Here is a 16729-nt window from a genome sequence, read left to right as displayed (position 1 = left end):
TTTAAGTTCTCATCTTTTATTTCAGACCTTAATAAACACATCAAACTTACAAAACGTTGATGAGTCAAACAAGTTCTGTAGCTTTACAAAAGGAATCTGCAACAACTTCTGTAAAAATGAATAAATAAAATATAAAAAAATAAAGTGTGCTCCTGTTTTACAGCTTTTCGCTGATGTTCACGTCGCGTAATTACGTCACTTCATAACGTTCCCATGGCAACAGGGGGAAATGGCGGCTCTTGTGTGAAGCAAACGCAACATTCTGCAACTTTCTGCTAAGATATATGTCACTTTTTTGCAACGAAAATGCGAGGATTATGAAATCATGCAAGCCCCGCATATTTTGCACGGAAATCGGCAATTTATGCGGCGTATTTGAAAAAATGCGGCCCCCGCATAAATATGCGGACTTTGGCTGATTATGCACTGAGACTGAGTAAGTACCTTTTGGCATTTTTACAAGTTAATTAAAGTTTACAAGATGCCATTTTATGCCCTTTTACAAAGTCTTGATTTCGTTTTTGGGCTCTAATAGAAGAGGTTTTCATGCTGAAATGTTTAAAGACACATTATTTTTCACATATTCTCCATTGTTGCAGCTCCTCTCTCTTCCCAGTCTGTCAGTAACGCTCTGTTTAGTTCCCGTTAGTGATGCGCGGGTCGGCTTTTTTCTAACCCGCGGGTCCCGCTTTTATGAAATTATTTGGCCCGCCCCAGCCCGCACCGCACCACTGTATCTATTTTTACAACCCGCCCCGCACCCGCGACCGTTACTACTAGGCATTGTAATGTAAATGAAAACAGCCTTTATTTCAGCCTGAAAGTGCTTGGAAACATCGCCCTGTAAACTGGCAACAAGAGACGATTATGAATATGAATCATAAATCAGGTCATATGATACTAATAAACATTTTCAACATTTACAAAGCAGCGTTTGTATTCATCTAATAGGCTAAACCATTTTTTTATTTCTTAGACCCCCACAAATATGTCTTGACATGCTGGAAGTGCCCGTTTTGTGGCGCTACTGTTTGTATATTTTTCACACGAGTTGCACTTCAGGTAGCCGATCTAGCTACTGTTGTCTCCTGCTGCAACTATTTGAGAACAGCTCCCAAACATTAGATGTAGCAGCCTAACCTTATTTTTCTTTTCAATTTAATCAGGTAAATTCCCGACCTCAATTTCTCCCGCACCTCGTCTTCCATCTTCACTTTTATTTCTCCGTTGTTGTTGTTGTCGTGGCTGGCGGCGGGAGCTGCGGAGCTGCTTGGCGCGCTGCTTTCGTGACGTGGACCTCACGCAAGTTAAGTTGCTATGGCATTCGTATTGTAACCTTATCAAATAACCTAATAAAATACGAAAATAGATATTCCCAAATATTTAATATAGGCTGGAAATTGCAAGCAACATACAAGGATTAAAAAACCCAATAATAACCCAGCAAACACAGAACGTTCCCCTAACGTTCCCGTATGGTTCCCATTTGGTTATTTTTTGGGAACCAAACGAGAACGTTCCCGGAACGTTCCCTGTAGGTTTTTTTAGGTTTCATTTTCCGAATAGGTTCCCGGAACGTTCCCCTAACCTTAAGGGGACGTTCTATTTACGTTAAGAAAACTTTCCTGGAGAACCAATAGGGAACATTCTGGGAACGTTCCCAGAACGTTCTGGGAACCAAAAACTAACGTTCCCAGAACGTTCCCAGAACATAAAATTGTTAGCTGGGAATGACCCGCCCCGCAAATAAAGTGACAATTTCTTTACCCGCCCCAACCGGGGTCTGCGGGTTACGAGTCGGCCCGCGCATCACTGGTTCCCGTCTCTATGAAGCCCCTCCTTCTGAAAAGCGCAGTGTGCTCTGATTGGTCGGCTGGACCAGTGGGTTGTGATTGGTCAAGCGATTCGAGTGTGTTTGGGAAATGCCACGCCCCTTACCATATCCACCAGTTTCAACACACTCCTAACTAAACGCTGATTTCGCACGGCACTAATATTATCACAGGACCTCTGTGTTCGGCGAAATATGGCAGGTCATTTGAGGGGGAAATTTTACTTTACAAATTACAGACATTGCCGATTCACGTGGACTTATCCCGTGCGAATAGGGCTTAACTCAACCAGGCCTCGTCCCTTTATTCTGCGTATGCCTTGGGCAGGAATTATTTAAATGAGGAATATTGTGACGTGTTCCTGGAAGAAAACTCAAGACTACAATGGAGGCGTTTCAGGGAGTTCAGAAACACTGACACTGATATAGAGAAGACCTGCCTTTGCTTCGTAACTTTGCAGGCCTTTTTCATTCTCAAACAGCAACATTACACACTAAAGAAAGTTGAAGATGTAAGAAAGTATAACCCTTTTTCCTTTTGATAATTTTATCATGACCATCTTGGAAGGTAATTAGAGTGTGTTACCTACCCTGGATGCCAGCCGGACTTAGCCCCGCCCACAACATTTGAGGATGGGAAGTTGATCCGTTGTGAAGCAAGTATGCCGAACCAAAGCTGTTCGGACCAATCAAATTGTCGGGGCGGGCTTTATACGATGATGGACAGATGATCAACCGTCACGTAATCATCCACATCACCAAAGAGCGCTTGGGTTGAATTCGTTTACAACAAAGATGGCTGCTGCTGGAGAACTGAGATGTAGATTCAGCCATCGCGTCTGTTATAGAAGATGTAGACAGCGCATTCATTTTAGAAGAGGAACAGAGAACCGCGATCAAGGCATTTGTCGATCCAATTGAGTGCAGAGGCATTTTCTTTCCTGGTTCGGTTGAAACGCCCCATAATCACAGCCCAACGGAGGCGTATCAGACTCGCATGCTGACTAGAGTTTAAGTATGACGACGTCGGGCTACGAAAAACGTGCATTGTGAACACAAATCGCTCCGGCATCAAAAAAACTGGGTTACACAAACATTTTATAAGCCTTTTTTAAGATGAAAATAGTAAATATTTCATCAAATTGAATTGATTAATCCTTACATATTATTCATATTTTGAATAAAAAATTGTAAACGAGTAAAAAAAAAAAAACGAACTTCATAAAAAATGTTGTATAAATCTTAATGGAAGAAGGGAATGGACCATTTAGTTCGTGATTCATATTCATACATTTTAAAAAAAGAAAGTTATTTTTTTTTTAAAGATTTATATAAATGTTTTATTAAGTTCCATTCTTAATTCATAATTTGAATAATATTTAAGGATTATTCAGTTCAATTTGATGGAATTTTACTATTAATTGAAATGCGCAAATATGCGTACAAAATGCAGTAACGCACTTACAATGGAAGTGAATGGGGTTCAATTTTCGAGGGCAGACACACACACACACACACACACACACACACACACACACACACACACACACACACACACACACACACACACACACACAAAATATCACTCTCAGCATCTCACATTCTAGCTCAGAAATGAGCACAATGACAACTGCTTAAAAAAGTCCTCAATAGCATGCAAAGGCTCTTGTCAGAAGTAACCGCACTGAGCCGTGTCATTTTAGTAATAACAATCATTGCAGCGACGGCTGTTTATTGATTTACAACGCAGTCGACATGCTTTAGACAACTGTTAGCCGAGATGCTGACAGAACACACGGACAGGCTGTCAATCACACTCAGACAAGTGCAACACAAACAATCTCCTCTGAGAATATTTCAAAACACCCTTAAACACAAAGATGTGTGGGCAGTGAAACATGAGTTTATTCAGCTCGTTCACGGTGTAATTTATACATAATAAGACTTAACGTGGGTCGAGGAACTTTTCGTAAATCTTTTCAGCCTTATACAAGTAATTCTGAATCTCTTCTGAGATCTCTTTTGTTTAAGCAGGGTGTCTACAGACATAAGTTAAAGTTATATAAGACTTTTTAATGCCACGTTGAATGAAATTTAAGACCTAACTTGTGATGGAAATTACAAACGTATATGTAATATTTAATGTTTAACCTAAGTAATTGAAGTAATTTAATATTAACTACTTGTTTATTGAACAAAAATCAATGTTGCATTTGCAATCGTGAGAATATTCAGCAAAATAGCTCCCGTCATGTTATGTAACTTAACTATATCATATGTTATAAATAATTTTTTTACCTCAGTATGTTTCTTCTGTGAGTTTATTTGTGCTGTTATGCTCGTTTGTTTTGATTTCTCACTATAAAATCTCTCACAGACACAGGCGAGTCTCAACAGCGCCACCAGAAACACATTATCATTATCAATCGCTGTCTATGTAATAAAATCATTATCATTCTCGCGATCCAACGCTTCACTGGTTATTTGATGGACATTGGGTCCGTCAGACTGGAGAAAGTTTAGCGGTAATGTGACCAGAAATATATAAGACCCATCGAATCTGAATTTAAGACATTTTTAAGGCCTTTTATTAGGAAAACTTTAAGACTTACTTTTTAAGACACAGTTCACATCTGTTTCATGCCTGTCTGAGTGCAGAATGAGGTAAGACCACATTTTCTGACCAATTTATGAAAAAACCCAAACATGTTGTCCCTGCATCTCCTCCAGGGGTGTCACTAGGCTCATTTTAGGAGGCCTTTAGCGCCCCTAAATTTCCACCCAGCCCTCCTAAAATTTCGATGAACTATACATGTACACATTGCCTCAGTCCCCTTTAAAAGTCATAAACCGGCGGCAGGCTTCGGCTCGTCTGCGTTATTCAGTGTGTTCTTCAATCCAGTGCCAGCGTCAAAAGCAGAGAACAGCGTGTCTGCATATATTGATAGATTGTTATGATATCTGTATCTGTGTAGTTCATTGTCATAAATGTAGTTTACATAATGTGATGTGGGAGCAATTCAAGTTTTTACTGTTTCAAATCCACTGTAAATCTGGGCTTATATATTTAGGCTATTCATTTATTTTATGAAATTCCTCTCATCCTAATGAAATGAGACTTTGTGACTTGTCCTACTCTTGCTATACTTCAAACTTCAGTGCAATAAAATTTCTTATAATATTCATTTTATAATAAATCCAAAAGCAACACACGCGAAAAGAGCTATGAAAGGGAGTGGGAATGGCAAATGAGTGGTCCTCTGCTGCCATCTACTGGTTATAGTGGCAATTTCATGTCATTTTCATGTTAAACGTGTTTGTTTTCCACCGGGCGACAGAAAACATTTCCCATGTTATCTCCATGAATGAAATTGAGAAATGTAGATCTTCTTTAAAGTTAATTGTATCGCACAAATGCAGAAAAAAAAACTAAAAAAAAAATACATTTGTAAAAAAAAAAAAAAGAAAAGAATTTACCAACATATTGCTAATCTAGACAAGCACAGTAATAAATAGTTTGTCTATATTCTTAATGAATATAAGCTGGTTATTTAAAATGATAGAAATTAATTCAATATTCAGGGGTTGACTTGATTGGTAGTGTATAACCTACTGTATTGTTCATGCCTACCCTAGTATTCAAACAATATATATTTATAAAAAATAAAATACATTTTTTATCATACCCTCATTGGGGGCTGAGCCGCCCATATATTGAAATCCTAAATCAGCCCTGATCTCTTCTCTCTGTAGGGTCTATATACTGTAGGTATGAGGCCAGTAGCATCCAGTGAAGTTATCTGATATAATGGTCTCTCAACTGTGATCCCTCTATGTATTTGATTTACTCCGCCTCTCTGACTCTCATTCAAAAACATGTTATTGATATATTATTTGCAATCAAAATGTTGAGATAGATATTAGTGAGGACATTGCATAGACTTCAATTGATTTTATATCAGGGAAATTATATACAGTATATAAGTACAGCCCAACTTTCCTAAACTATGGAAAGTTTTATGGGGACTTTCCATAGACAATGATTTTTTAACTTTACAAACTGTATATTCTATCCTCTTACACTAACCATAACCATTAGAAATAAACTTTTTTTTTACATTTATAAAAACTGTTATATATTAAAGTGATTTATAAGCGGTTTTCTTCATGGGGACCAAAAAATGTCCCCACAGGACAAGGATTTCAGATATTACCATCTTTGTGGAGACATTTTGTCTCCATAACGTAGGGTTTACCTGAGCCACACACACACACACACACACACACACACACACACACACACACACAGACATGAATGAGAAAGAAAACGCACATGTAACAGTATAATGGATGTGTGCGTCAGGTCTTAAAGTGACAGCAGCCTAATATAACGGCTGCAAAATTACGAGATCATTATTAATAACATTAAATCAATCAATCAATCGATCTATGGTTAAAAAATATAACAACAACAAACATATTAAATAAATAAATAAAATCAGTTGTACACACATGTAGTGAATATACAAAATGTATTATCATACATATTTTTTAATAACACACACACACACACACACACGGTGCAAGAAACAGTTTTTGTATTCTTAAAAAAAAGAAAAAAAAGAAAGAAAAAAAAGCAGATTTCCTGAACACCTTTGCTCTTTATTCATCACATAAAAACTTTCTTTAAAAACATCATGACTAGAACAGCCTTCACACACTTAAGAGCACATAACACACTGGGTATTAAAACATTTCTTGAACACCAGGCATAAATGCATGTAGATTACATTCTCAGAAAAAAAGGTCCAAAAGCCGTCACTGGGGCGGCACACTTTCTAAAGGCAACCCTTTGTACCAGATTTACCTCTAAAGGGTGCATATTATTGTCTTAAACATACAGAATAGTTCCTATAAAGTATACATATTAGTATCTAAATTGTGCATATTAGTACCATTTGATAGGGTGCCGCCGCAGTGACCGCTTTTTTCCTGTAAACAGTATTTATTTGATCAAAAATACAGTAAAGTTTGAGAAACTGTAATATTGAGAAATATTATCACACTTAATGTTTTCTATTTGAATATATTTAAAAATATAATTTATTCCTGTGATCAAAGAATACATTTTCAGCATCATTACTCCAGTCTTCAGAGTCACATGATCCTTCAGAAATCACTCTAATATGATGATTTGCTGCTCAAGAAACATTTCTGATTATCATCAGTCGTGCTGCTTCATATTTGTGGAAACCCGAGATCGTTTTTATCAGGATTCTTTGATGAATAGAAAGTTCAAAATAGCATTTATTTGACAGAAATCCTTTGTAACATTATAATGTCTTTACGGTCACGTTTGATTAATTTTAAGCATCCCTGCATTTCTTTAAAATAATTATTTCCAGTAATCTATAGATTATTTTATTCTATTCACAGACCTAACTGTATAAAATCCTACTGAACTCGGCAATAATAAAGCAGTTTTGATGCATCCATCCATTGTCTTAATGGAAATATGATGTAGCAAAAATTCAGGAAACTCCAAGGCACTCTCTTTAGAAAGATTAAAAAGCCTTTATAAAGAGAGAGTACTTTGGAGTTTCCTGAATTTTTGCTAAATATGATTATCCCATCGCAAACATTATGAGTCCTGGAAGCGCTCCTCCATACAGACATTTGGAAATATAATGTGAATGAATCACTGTGCTCTTTTTGTAACAGTAAAAGACCATAAATATGCACTGAACAGTGTCTAACACATCACATGCCAATGTTTCTGAGCTGTCAGATTTAGGGGAAGGGGTCGGTGGGAGTGGCATTGAAGCTGGCATAAGTGAAGATGCCCAGCGTCCCAACAGTGGTAAAAACCACAAAGATCCAGAGAAAGAGTCGATCAACCACCATGGCAACATACTGCCAGTCCTCCTTTAACTGAGAGACAGACAGAACGAGGACAAGAAGAGAGAAGGGGAGACAAATGAGATGGAAAACAGTGAGAAGGAAGGGAACGTAAAGATTTCGAGAAGCAGGAAGAGTAACCTGGTTATCAGGCTTGTGCACAATTCAGAATTGAATTGAGAATGACTCCTGAATTTCAATTGATGTCAAAAACAGGATCTAGAATAGAGAGCCTAAGCCCCTCCCCTTCCGGTCGACCACCATGGGACCTTATTTCGGAAAAATATTGTATGGTAGTCAATGGCGAGAGACAACAAATATTTTGATCTCGTTTGAATTGTGCCCTGAATTACACATTATTGTCAATTTAAAAGATACATTTTAAAGTCAAGAAAGTCGCAGTTTGATGTGAAACTGTTGAGGTATAAGACTGCGAAAATACGAAATTACAAAGACTACAAACCCAAAAGGCGCACATTTTCTCTCAATGAATGAAGCTAACTTTACTGACGCTAACTTTACTGAAGCTAACTTTACTGACGCTAACTTTACTGACGCTAACTTTACTGACGCTAACTTTACTGAAGCTAACTTTACTGACGCTAACTTTACTGACGCTAACTTTACTGACGCTAACTTTACTGACGCTAACTTTACTGACGCTAACTTTACTGAAGCTAACTTTACTGACGCTAACTTTACTGAAGCTAACTTTACTGACGCTAACTTTACTGACGCTAACTTTACTGAGGCTAACTTTACTGACGCTAACTTTACTGACGCTAACTTTACTGACGCTAACTTTACTGACGCTAACTTTACTGACGCTAACTTTACTGGAGCTAACTTTACTGAAGCTAACTTTACTGAAGCTAACGTCTGTCATTGTTTCTATAGTCTTACGTTATAATCGTAATGTTTCGCCGTCATGCCTGAGTGTTTTGTAACAGACTGCACACACACGAGTAGCGGATCTTGCTTGTTGTTTCGCTTCCCGGGAGATGTAGTTCATCGAGCGATTTTCACATAAAACTAAATGTTATTCTTCTGTTTCATGACAAACTGCGACTTTCTTGACTTTCATAATTATCTTTTAAATTGACAAACATCATATGTTTAATTCAGGGCACAGTTCAGACGGAATAAAAAGATAAGTTGTCTCTCGCCATTGACTACCATACATATTTTTTCCAAAATGAATAAGGTCCCATGAGCCGGAAGCGGAGGGGAGGGACTTAGGCTCTCTATTACAATACGAATTTGAATTAAAAGGAAGCAGAATTGCAATTCAATAAAATTTTAAAGAAATTCTTATACTGTAAAGCTTCATTGTTAAACATTTCACTTAAAATATGCATGTCAGATATTGCATTACATATTCTATAAATGATATTAGTTTGAACTACTTGTACAGATTTACATTAACAGGAAATGGTTTCCCCCAGCAATGAATGTTAAAAGCTCTAGTCACAGAACAAATAATTAAGTTTGATTTATTGTAATTGATATTTTGTGGAACATAATAGAACATGACTCTATTTCCCAGAATTATTTTAGTAAATCTAAGGGGAAAAAAACTATTTGAGGTGGACATTTGTTTATATATATATATATATATATATATATATTAGAACAAATGTATGCAGGGTTGAGGAGGAGTGAGGAGTGACTAGTTGTAACTAACGTGTAATGAAATAATGTTATTAATTTACAAAATGAATGTAATTTTATTTAGTTGTATTACTGAGGTAAAATGTGTAATTCAAAGTTACTAATCAAATTAAAAGGAAATTGCTTTACATTGATAAAGTAATCCAAACCACATTTATAATGGGTAACTTATAACAGTAAGCAATTACATTTCCAAAGTAACCTTTCTAACACTGAACATATTCGAGATTCAACACATTCTTTCTGTTGTGTGACTGTGTGGAATTTCTTTGAATTGCCATTAATTTAATTCCACTTCCTGTCATTCCAATTCCAATTCAACTTCCTGTGGGGCGGAGTCAATTCAATTCAAATTCCAATTCATGAATTGAATGGAGGCCAATTCTGAATTTCGCACGAGCCTGCTGGTTATGATTGTAAATGACTTACAGCCTCGTAGTCTTTCTCGGCCTGCAGTTGCTCCGCGATGTAAGTGATGGCGTCAACGGCCGCCTTGAGCTCTGGAGGAAGACTGAGGAAATGACTCGGGCCGTCGATGAACTTCCTCAGGTCAGTGCATTGACCATCGGGCTGGAACCTGCAACACAGGAGCAATATCACTGTACACTGCAACCAGTGCTAGGGATTAGCATCACAAGCAACACAAGTTTCCTAAAAGATTACTTTTTCTCAAGGAACTAGTAAAGCTAGCTGTCTCACGTCACCAAGGTCAGATAAACCCCATCACATAGAGCCTCTTTCACCTAGATATCATCATATAGAGACTGTGTCTGTTCCCCAAATTAGGAAATACAAAAAACTTCCAAACCCATTTAATGTTCAACAAATAAAAAACAGATTTAATACAAATGAACAAATGATAAAGCTTTGGTTGCTGAATATTCGATCCATTACTTCAAAAGCACTTATTGTTAATGTTATGATTACAGACTATAACCTAGATGCTGTGTATGATAGAAACCTGGCTAAAACCAAATGATCACATTACTTTAAATGAGTCCACCACACAAGATTACTGTTATAAACATGAACCTCGTCTGAAAGGCAAAGGGGGAGGTGTTGCTGTAATTTATAGTAATATTTTCAAAACTACTAAGAAGTCTAGTTTCAAATATAATTCTTTTGAAGTGTTGGTGCTTAATGTAACAATATATAGTATAAATGATAAAACACGTTTGAGATTTGTGCTGGCTACTGTATACGGGGCACCATACAGACTTTATCAAAGAATTTGCTGACTTTCTATCAGAGTTAGTATTGGCTGCTAGCCTGGCTAATGTCAGACCACGTCTCATTGACATTGAGACGTGGTCTGGGAACCACATGTTCATTTTCTCGTATTTGAGGCGTGGTTTATTGAGCCGTTTATTGGGTGCTACGAATGTCTATCAAATGCGCCTGTACGTAGCTCATAGCCAATCGTTTCAATTATACCAGATGACGTAGCCAATGTAGAGCGACAGAAATTAGCAGCTTCAGTATTCCTTAAAATGTATAAAAACAGTGAAATGCAAACTCAGATTACACTAACATCCAATAATTAAATGTTAAATAAAACAAATGCACTTTGTGCATTTAATCTCACTTTATTAACCAATGTCTTTGCTGCTGACCTTCGATGATCCAATTCAGCCATACTAATAAGCTAAAATAGCTAAACATGCAATGTGTGTTTATTTATTTCACTGCTGAAGTGAGTGTTGTAGTGAAGGGTCTTTCATGAACGTCTGTCACGTGACAAATAAACGAAAGACTCGGATGGTTAAGTAATTATTTATGTTCCCTGTAAATTATTTTTGACTGCATAATAATGATTTCTTAATTCAGAATATGATAAATATTGCGTAGGTGGATGTGTTCGGGGAATTTGGCTGTTAAATGTATAACATTTAAGCCACTTAATGAACGAAACGACTCGAAAAAGGATTCGAACAAGAGAGTCAGTAAAATGATCCGAACATTAGGATGTGAATTTACTAATTTATTCACTTTTGCTGTGAAAAGGCCAAAAATATAACTTTTTGTGTTATTACAAAACAATCAAGAAACTATTGCAACACAACACTTTCCATAAAAAGTAACTAAGTAATGTAATTAGTTATTTTTTAGGGAGTGACACAATATTGTAACATTACTTTTAAAAGTAACTTTCCACAACACTGATTTATTCAGGTCAGGGCAGGCTTGGCATTATTTTATGTGTGAACTGCCTAGAAACATGCTCTATATAAACACACACACACACACACACACTGATGAGAATGCTGAACCAATACATTGCAAGCACAAGGTCCCGTTGAACATACTCACAGTAAATCTATACTTCTACTTCGGGGTAGTGATAGTTACCTTCAAACGTTTGTACAAACATACCAGAAATGTTCTGTTACATATGAACCATATTCTTATGCCACTAGTAACTCCAAGGTCATGGGTTTCAGTCCCAGTAAATGCATGAACTGTTAAAATATATACTTTGAATGCAATGCAAGTAGCTTTTGGATAAAGGCATCTGCCAAATGCATGTTATATAAAAATATAACGTTATTGTTTGTGGTAAAACATGCTTAAACTTAAAGGGATAGCCCAATAGACTCTTTTGTTATCCATATAATAGAAGTCAGTGGCAACTGAAACGGTTTGCTTACTAACATTTAAGTAACACAGGTTTGGAATGACATAAGGGTGAGCAAATTGATTTTTTTTTATATACTATTCGTATACTATACCTTTAAATATCTTTTTCTGAAGTTGAAGAGTTGACCTTAGTAAATTTCTCAGATTGTATGAGGAAGTTATGAACACACAGTGAAACCTCAGGCAGCGAGTCTAAATCCATGCTGGATCAGATTACTTTGTCCTTGAGAAAAGGGTGTAAGCATTTAAAGCCTTAGAATGCATTGGGCTGTGCACCGTTCCTGCTGTGTGTGTGTGTGTGTGTGTGTGTGTGTCCACATAATCCCACAGCAGAAAAAGAGGCAGTTTCTCAAAACCCCCGTGTCAAGGTGACCCGTTCCAATGAGGACTGACTAACATATAAAAACTTCATATAAAGTGATCGTGTCTCTTCAGAAAAAAAATTTGGACTAAACCGCTCAATTCATATGGATTCGTTTTACGATCTCTTTAGGAACTTATTGAAGCATCAAAGTTTGCGTAGCTGTCAATGGAGGGACAGAAAGCTCTCAGATTTCATCAAAAAGATCTTCATTTGTGCTCCGAAGATGAACGAAATTCTTACGGGTTTGGAACGACAAGTAATTAAATGAAAGAATTTTCTTTTTTTTTTGGTGAACTATCCCTTTAACTCATTCATTTAATCACTCATTCACTTACTGTCATACTTACTCTTTCATTTAAAACACTCACTCAATCATTCAGTTAGTCACTCAGAGTCATAATCTTTCTTTCCCCCCCCCCCCCCGAATCTGTTTTATGCTGATGGTGTAACCACCCACCCATGAAATCCTCCCAATGTGCTGATGAAATGCTTATCACCGCTGATGTGTTGCATTCCTCTTTTGAGAATCTGTTCACGAACATCTGTTTCATTATGAATCCCCTTCTCTTTCTTTCTCTCCCACTGCTCCTCATCAGTTTCCCAGATACTACACCTCCCCATCCCACCACGAGGGGTCAGTGTGACTCTTCACTCCTCACATGCTCTCATCTGTGTTTGTGCATTCAGGTGCTGGGACAGACAGGAGCTCATTGCAGGTAGTCTGTGGTTCCCCAGTGAGCTTCAGTGACCCGAGAGGAACCCCATTAGACTGAGACATACGTCAATGCCGGGCGGGATCGGGAGAAGAGAGCAGAGGAAAGCTTGAACATCTAGCATTCATTTAGAGCCTGGAACAGCATTAACATGATCACGCTTTTATCCACAGCGACTTACAAGGTACACATTTTTTACATTCTTATCAGTTCTTGCTTTCCCTTAGCCTGGATGCCAGCCCGAACCCTGCCTACAACATTTTTTGGTCGGGAAGTTCGGTCTTGACTCGATCCATTGAGGAGTAATTATGATCGGTTCAGAATTAGTCGGGCCAATCAAATTGCCAGGGCGGGCTTTATACGATGATGGACAGATGATCTGCAGGGACGTAATCATCACGTTCTCCTTCTCACTTTTAAATCTCTGCACGGCTTGGCTCCCCCCTATCTCTGTAATCTGCTTCACCCCTACACCCCGACCCGCTCTCTACGATCCTCCGACTCTAGCCTTCTCGTCGTCCCTCGGCATCGCCTTGTTTCGATGGGGGGGAGATCATTCAGTGTTGTAGCGCCCAAAATGTGGAACTCTCTCCCCCGATCACTCTGTTCTGTTAACACTATTTCTGAATTCAAATCCATGCTCAAAACTCGCTTATTTTCTGAATGTCATAACTCCTAAGTTGTACTTTTTTATTTTTTTTCTGTACCACTGTCATCCACCTACCCTGTTGTTTTGTCTGCTGTCTTTGTCCACTGACTTTACTGTTGCTTGTCTATTGTAAAGCGTCCTTGAGCTCTGGAAAGGCGCTATATAAATAAAACATATTATTATTATTATCATCAAAGAGCGCTTGGGTTGAACTGGTTTCCCTCAGAGATGACTGCCGCGGGAGAACTGAGATGTAGAGATTCCGCTATCGCGTCTGTTGTAAAAGAAATCGACAGGGCATTCATTTTAAAAGACAAACTGAGAAATGCAATCAAGGCATTCGTCGATCGGAAAGATGTGTTTGCCGTCCTTCTTACGGGATTCGGCAAAAGTTTAATTTATCAGCTGGCTCCGATGGTAACTAAGAAGATGAGACGCAATGAAAACCCTGTGGTCGTTGTGGTTTCTCCTTTGGTCGCACTCATGGAGGACCAAGTAAACGAAGCAACACTCGTTATTTTACTTCTTCCAGCGTGCGTGCAGTTGAGTTCTGTTGACAACTATGCGTAGCTCAATATACGTCACTACTGTGTTGCTCTGATTGGTTGTAGGTCTATCCAATTGAGTGCAGAGTTTTTTTTTTTCATGGTTCGGTTAAGACACGCCTCATAATCAAAGCCCTATGGAGCAGTATCAGACTCACATTCTGACTAGAATACGAGTATGACGAAGTCAGGCTTGCTTTCTCTGGGAATCGAACCCATGACCTTGGCGTTGCAAGTGCCAACGCTCTACTGTTTGAGCTACAGGAAAGCTTTCCTGTAAAAATTCTCTAAATCAAAAGCATTAGCTACAATCAGATGCATATCCAGAATGGCAAGCCTCAATCTGATTTACTGGCGTTATGCACAACTTTCTGGAGTCAGTGAGCACAATACTTCATCCGTTATTCAGGGAAGAAGAGCATCACCAAAACGCTGAAATGAGCAAGGATAAACTAAATCACTGGAGTTTTCAAAGTTTGCAAGGGTCATGGCACTGAATCTTTCAGTGAAATAATTAGTATATTTCATTTAGGGGAAAAAAAACCCAGAAAGTCTAAAATTTATTTTCCACAAATGTCTTTGATGTCAGTCTAATATTGTTGAATGATTGAGTTCAGATTTACACTACCATTTAAAAGTTTGGGGTCAGTACGATGTTATTTTTTTAAAGAAATTACATCTTTTAGATCTTTAAGGATGCATTCAATTGATCAAAAGTGACAGTAAAGATAATATGTCAAAGATTTCCATTTCAATAAAATTCTGTTCTATTAAATATTAAAGCAGCACAACGGTTTTCAACATTCATAATGATAAGAAATGTTTTTTGAGCAGCAAATCATCATATTAGAGTGATTTCTGAAGGGTCATGTGACTCTGAAGACTGGAGTAATGATGCTGAAAATACAGCTTTGATCACAGGAATAAATTACAGTGTAAAATATATTCAAATAGAAAACAGTTATTTTAAGTTGTAATAATATTTAACAATGATATTTTTATCAAATAAATTCAGCCTTGGTGAGCAAAAAACATAAAAAAGTCATACAGACCATCTCACGTTAAAAAGCAAACTGTGGTCCCGTGATGTCAGCATACGTCTTACATATCTTGACCCGATTAATTTGGATGGCAATAATCAAAGTCTGGCTAGTGGCTGTATTAAAGACTAGCAGCAGTGTATTAAATGAATGAAAGAAAAGGTCAAAGGCATCCTCTGCCAGTCTTTGTTCTTCTTTCATCCTCCCTCCTCATCGACAGACACAGATGACTAATCAGGAAAGACTAATTTGACTAAACCATGGTGGCAATGGTGCCAAAACACGCTATAAACCCAATTAAAAAGCAAGATACCACTGCCTCATCGAATTTCTCTTCCTCATCTTCCTTCTCTCTCTCGCACACTCTGTCCTGTCTCGATTTCCCCTCCCTCCTCTCGTGAGCCTAATGCAGGCCAGGTCTAATGTGTCAGAGCACATTTGTGCTGATCGGTATTATTTTAGTGATGATTTCTTCCCTTTTTTCACACCCCCCACATACACATATACCCCAGATACACACAGAGCAATTCCCTGGTTGAGATGATTTAAAGTGTGTGAGAGAGAGTAAAGGATTAATCAAACCCTAAGGCGTTCAGCCATGCTCTCTCTCTCTCTCTCTCTCTCTCTCTCACACACACACACACACACACACACGAAAATGCCTCTATTTAGGATTTTTATAATTAAACAGGCTACATTTTTTGCATGAACTCCAAGGAAACAAGAACATCTGACCGTCTGTATAAAAGAGTCACATGATCAATGTTACAAATTTGGTTATGTGATTCCCCAGCTAACATAGATATGCTCTAAGAATGTTTTGTTCACATTAGGATGTGAAAATAATGTTTTTATGTGAAAAACTTAAAGTACTGTAACAAGTATAACATTTAAAAACAAAAAAAGTCAGAAGAACATTCAACTAAAGGAAAAAAAAATTCCATGAGCGACGCATAAATAATGTTTTTGTGCGAATGTTTTAAGAACATGATTAAAAACCAGATAACTTTCATTTAAAGTTCTATTAAAGTTACTAGATTTAGATTTTTGAGTCCCAGATTTTCAATGTGTCTTGGGTCTTTAACCGCTTAAGTGTCACCCCCCCACCCCCCAACCTTTTTGAATAAACATGAAAATGCACAATCCGAACATAAATGGTTGTAATTCAAGAATGCTTTGGGATATAAATGTGATTGGTCTTGTTTTTAAAGAAGAAATTTGGCAGATTTTTGTAGAAGTTAAATAAATTAAGAAAGTGAAACAGAAAAAAAAAGTTATGGAAGTTTGAGTTTATGAAAATGTAAAATGTAAAAATGTAATTATTCATATTTTAAATAAAATATATATTTTTTAAACCTGGTGGACTCTAACACTGCAAGAA

General features: G+C 37.4%; 1 protein-coding gene across 1 annotated transcript in view; it reads right to left on the bottom strand.

Annotated features, from left to right (window-relative positions):
* Positions 1-7415: 7415 nt before the first annotated feature.
* chrnb1 (cholinergic receptor, nicotinic, beta 1 (muscle)) overlaps positions 7416-16729 on the bottom strand; it is a 37620-nt gene continuing 28306 nt past the window's right edge. Inside the window, exons 10-11 of the mRNA XM_056234770.1 lie at positions 9830-9977; positions 7416-7762 (exon numbers count right to left, since the gene is read on the bottom strand). Of these exons, the coding sequence (XP_056090745.1) occupies positions 7622-7762; positions 9830-9977 (289 nt within the window). The 3' untranslated portion in view covers positions 7416-7621. The remainder of the gene's footprint in view (positions 7763-9829; positions 9978-16729) is intronic.

The sequence above is a fragment of the Rhinichthys klamathensis genome, unplaced genomic scaffold (genome assembly GCF_029890125.1).
Source record: "Rhinichthys klamathensis goyatoka isolate OS25496 unplaced genomic scaffold, OSU_Roscu_1.1 h1tg000405l_1, whole genome shotgun sequence".
Taxonomy (NCBI): domain Eukaryota; kingdom Metazoa; phylum Chordata; class Actinopteri; order Cypriniformes; family Leuciscidae; genus Rhinichthys; species Rhinichthys klamathensis.
Note: the sequence above shows the minus strand (reverse complement) of the source record. Positions and strands in the feature narration are given on the sequence as shown.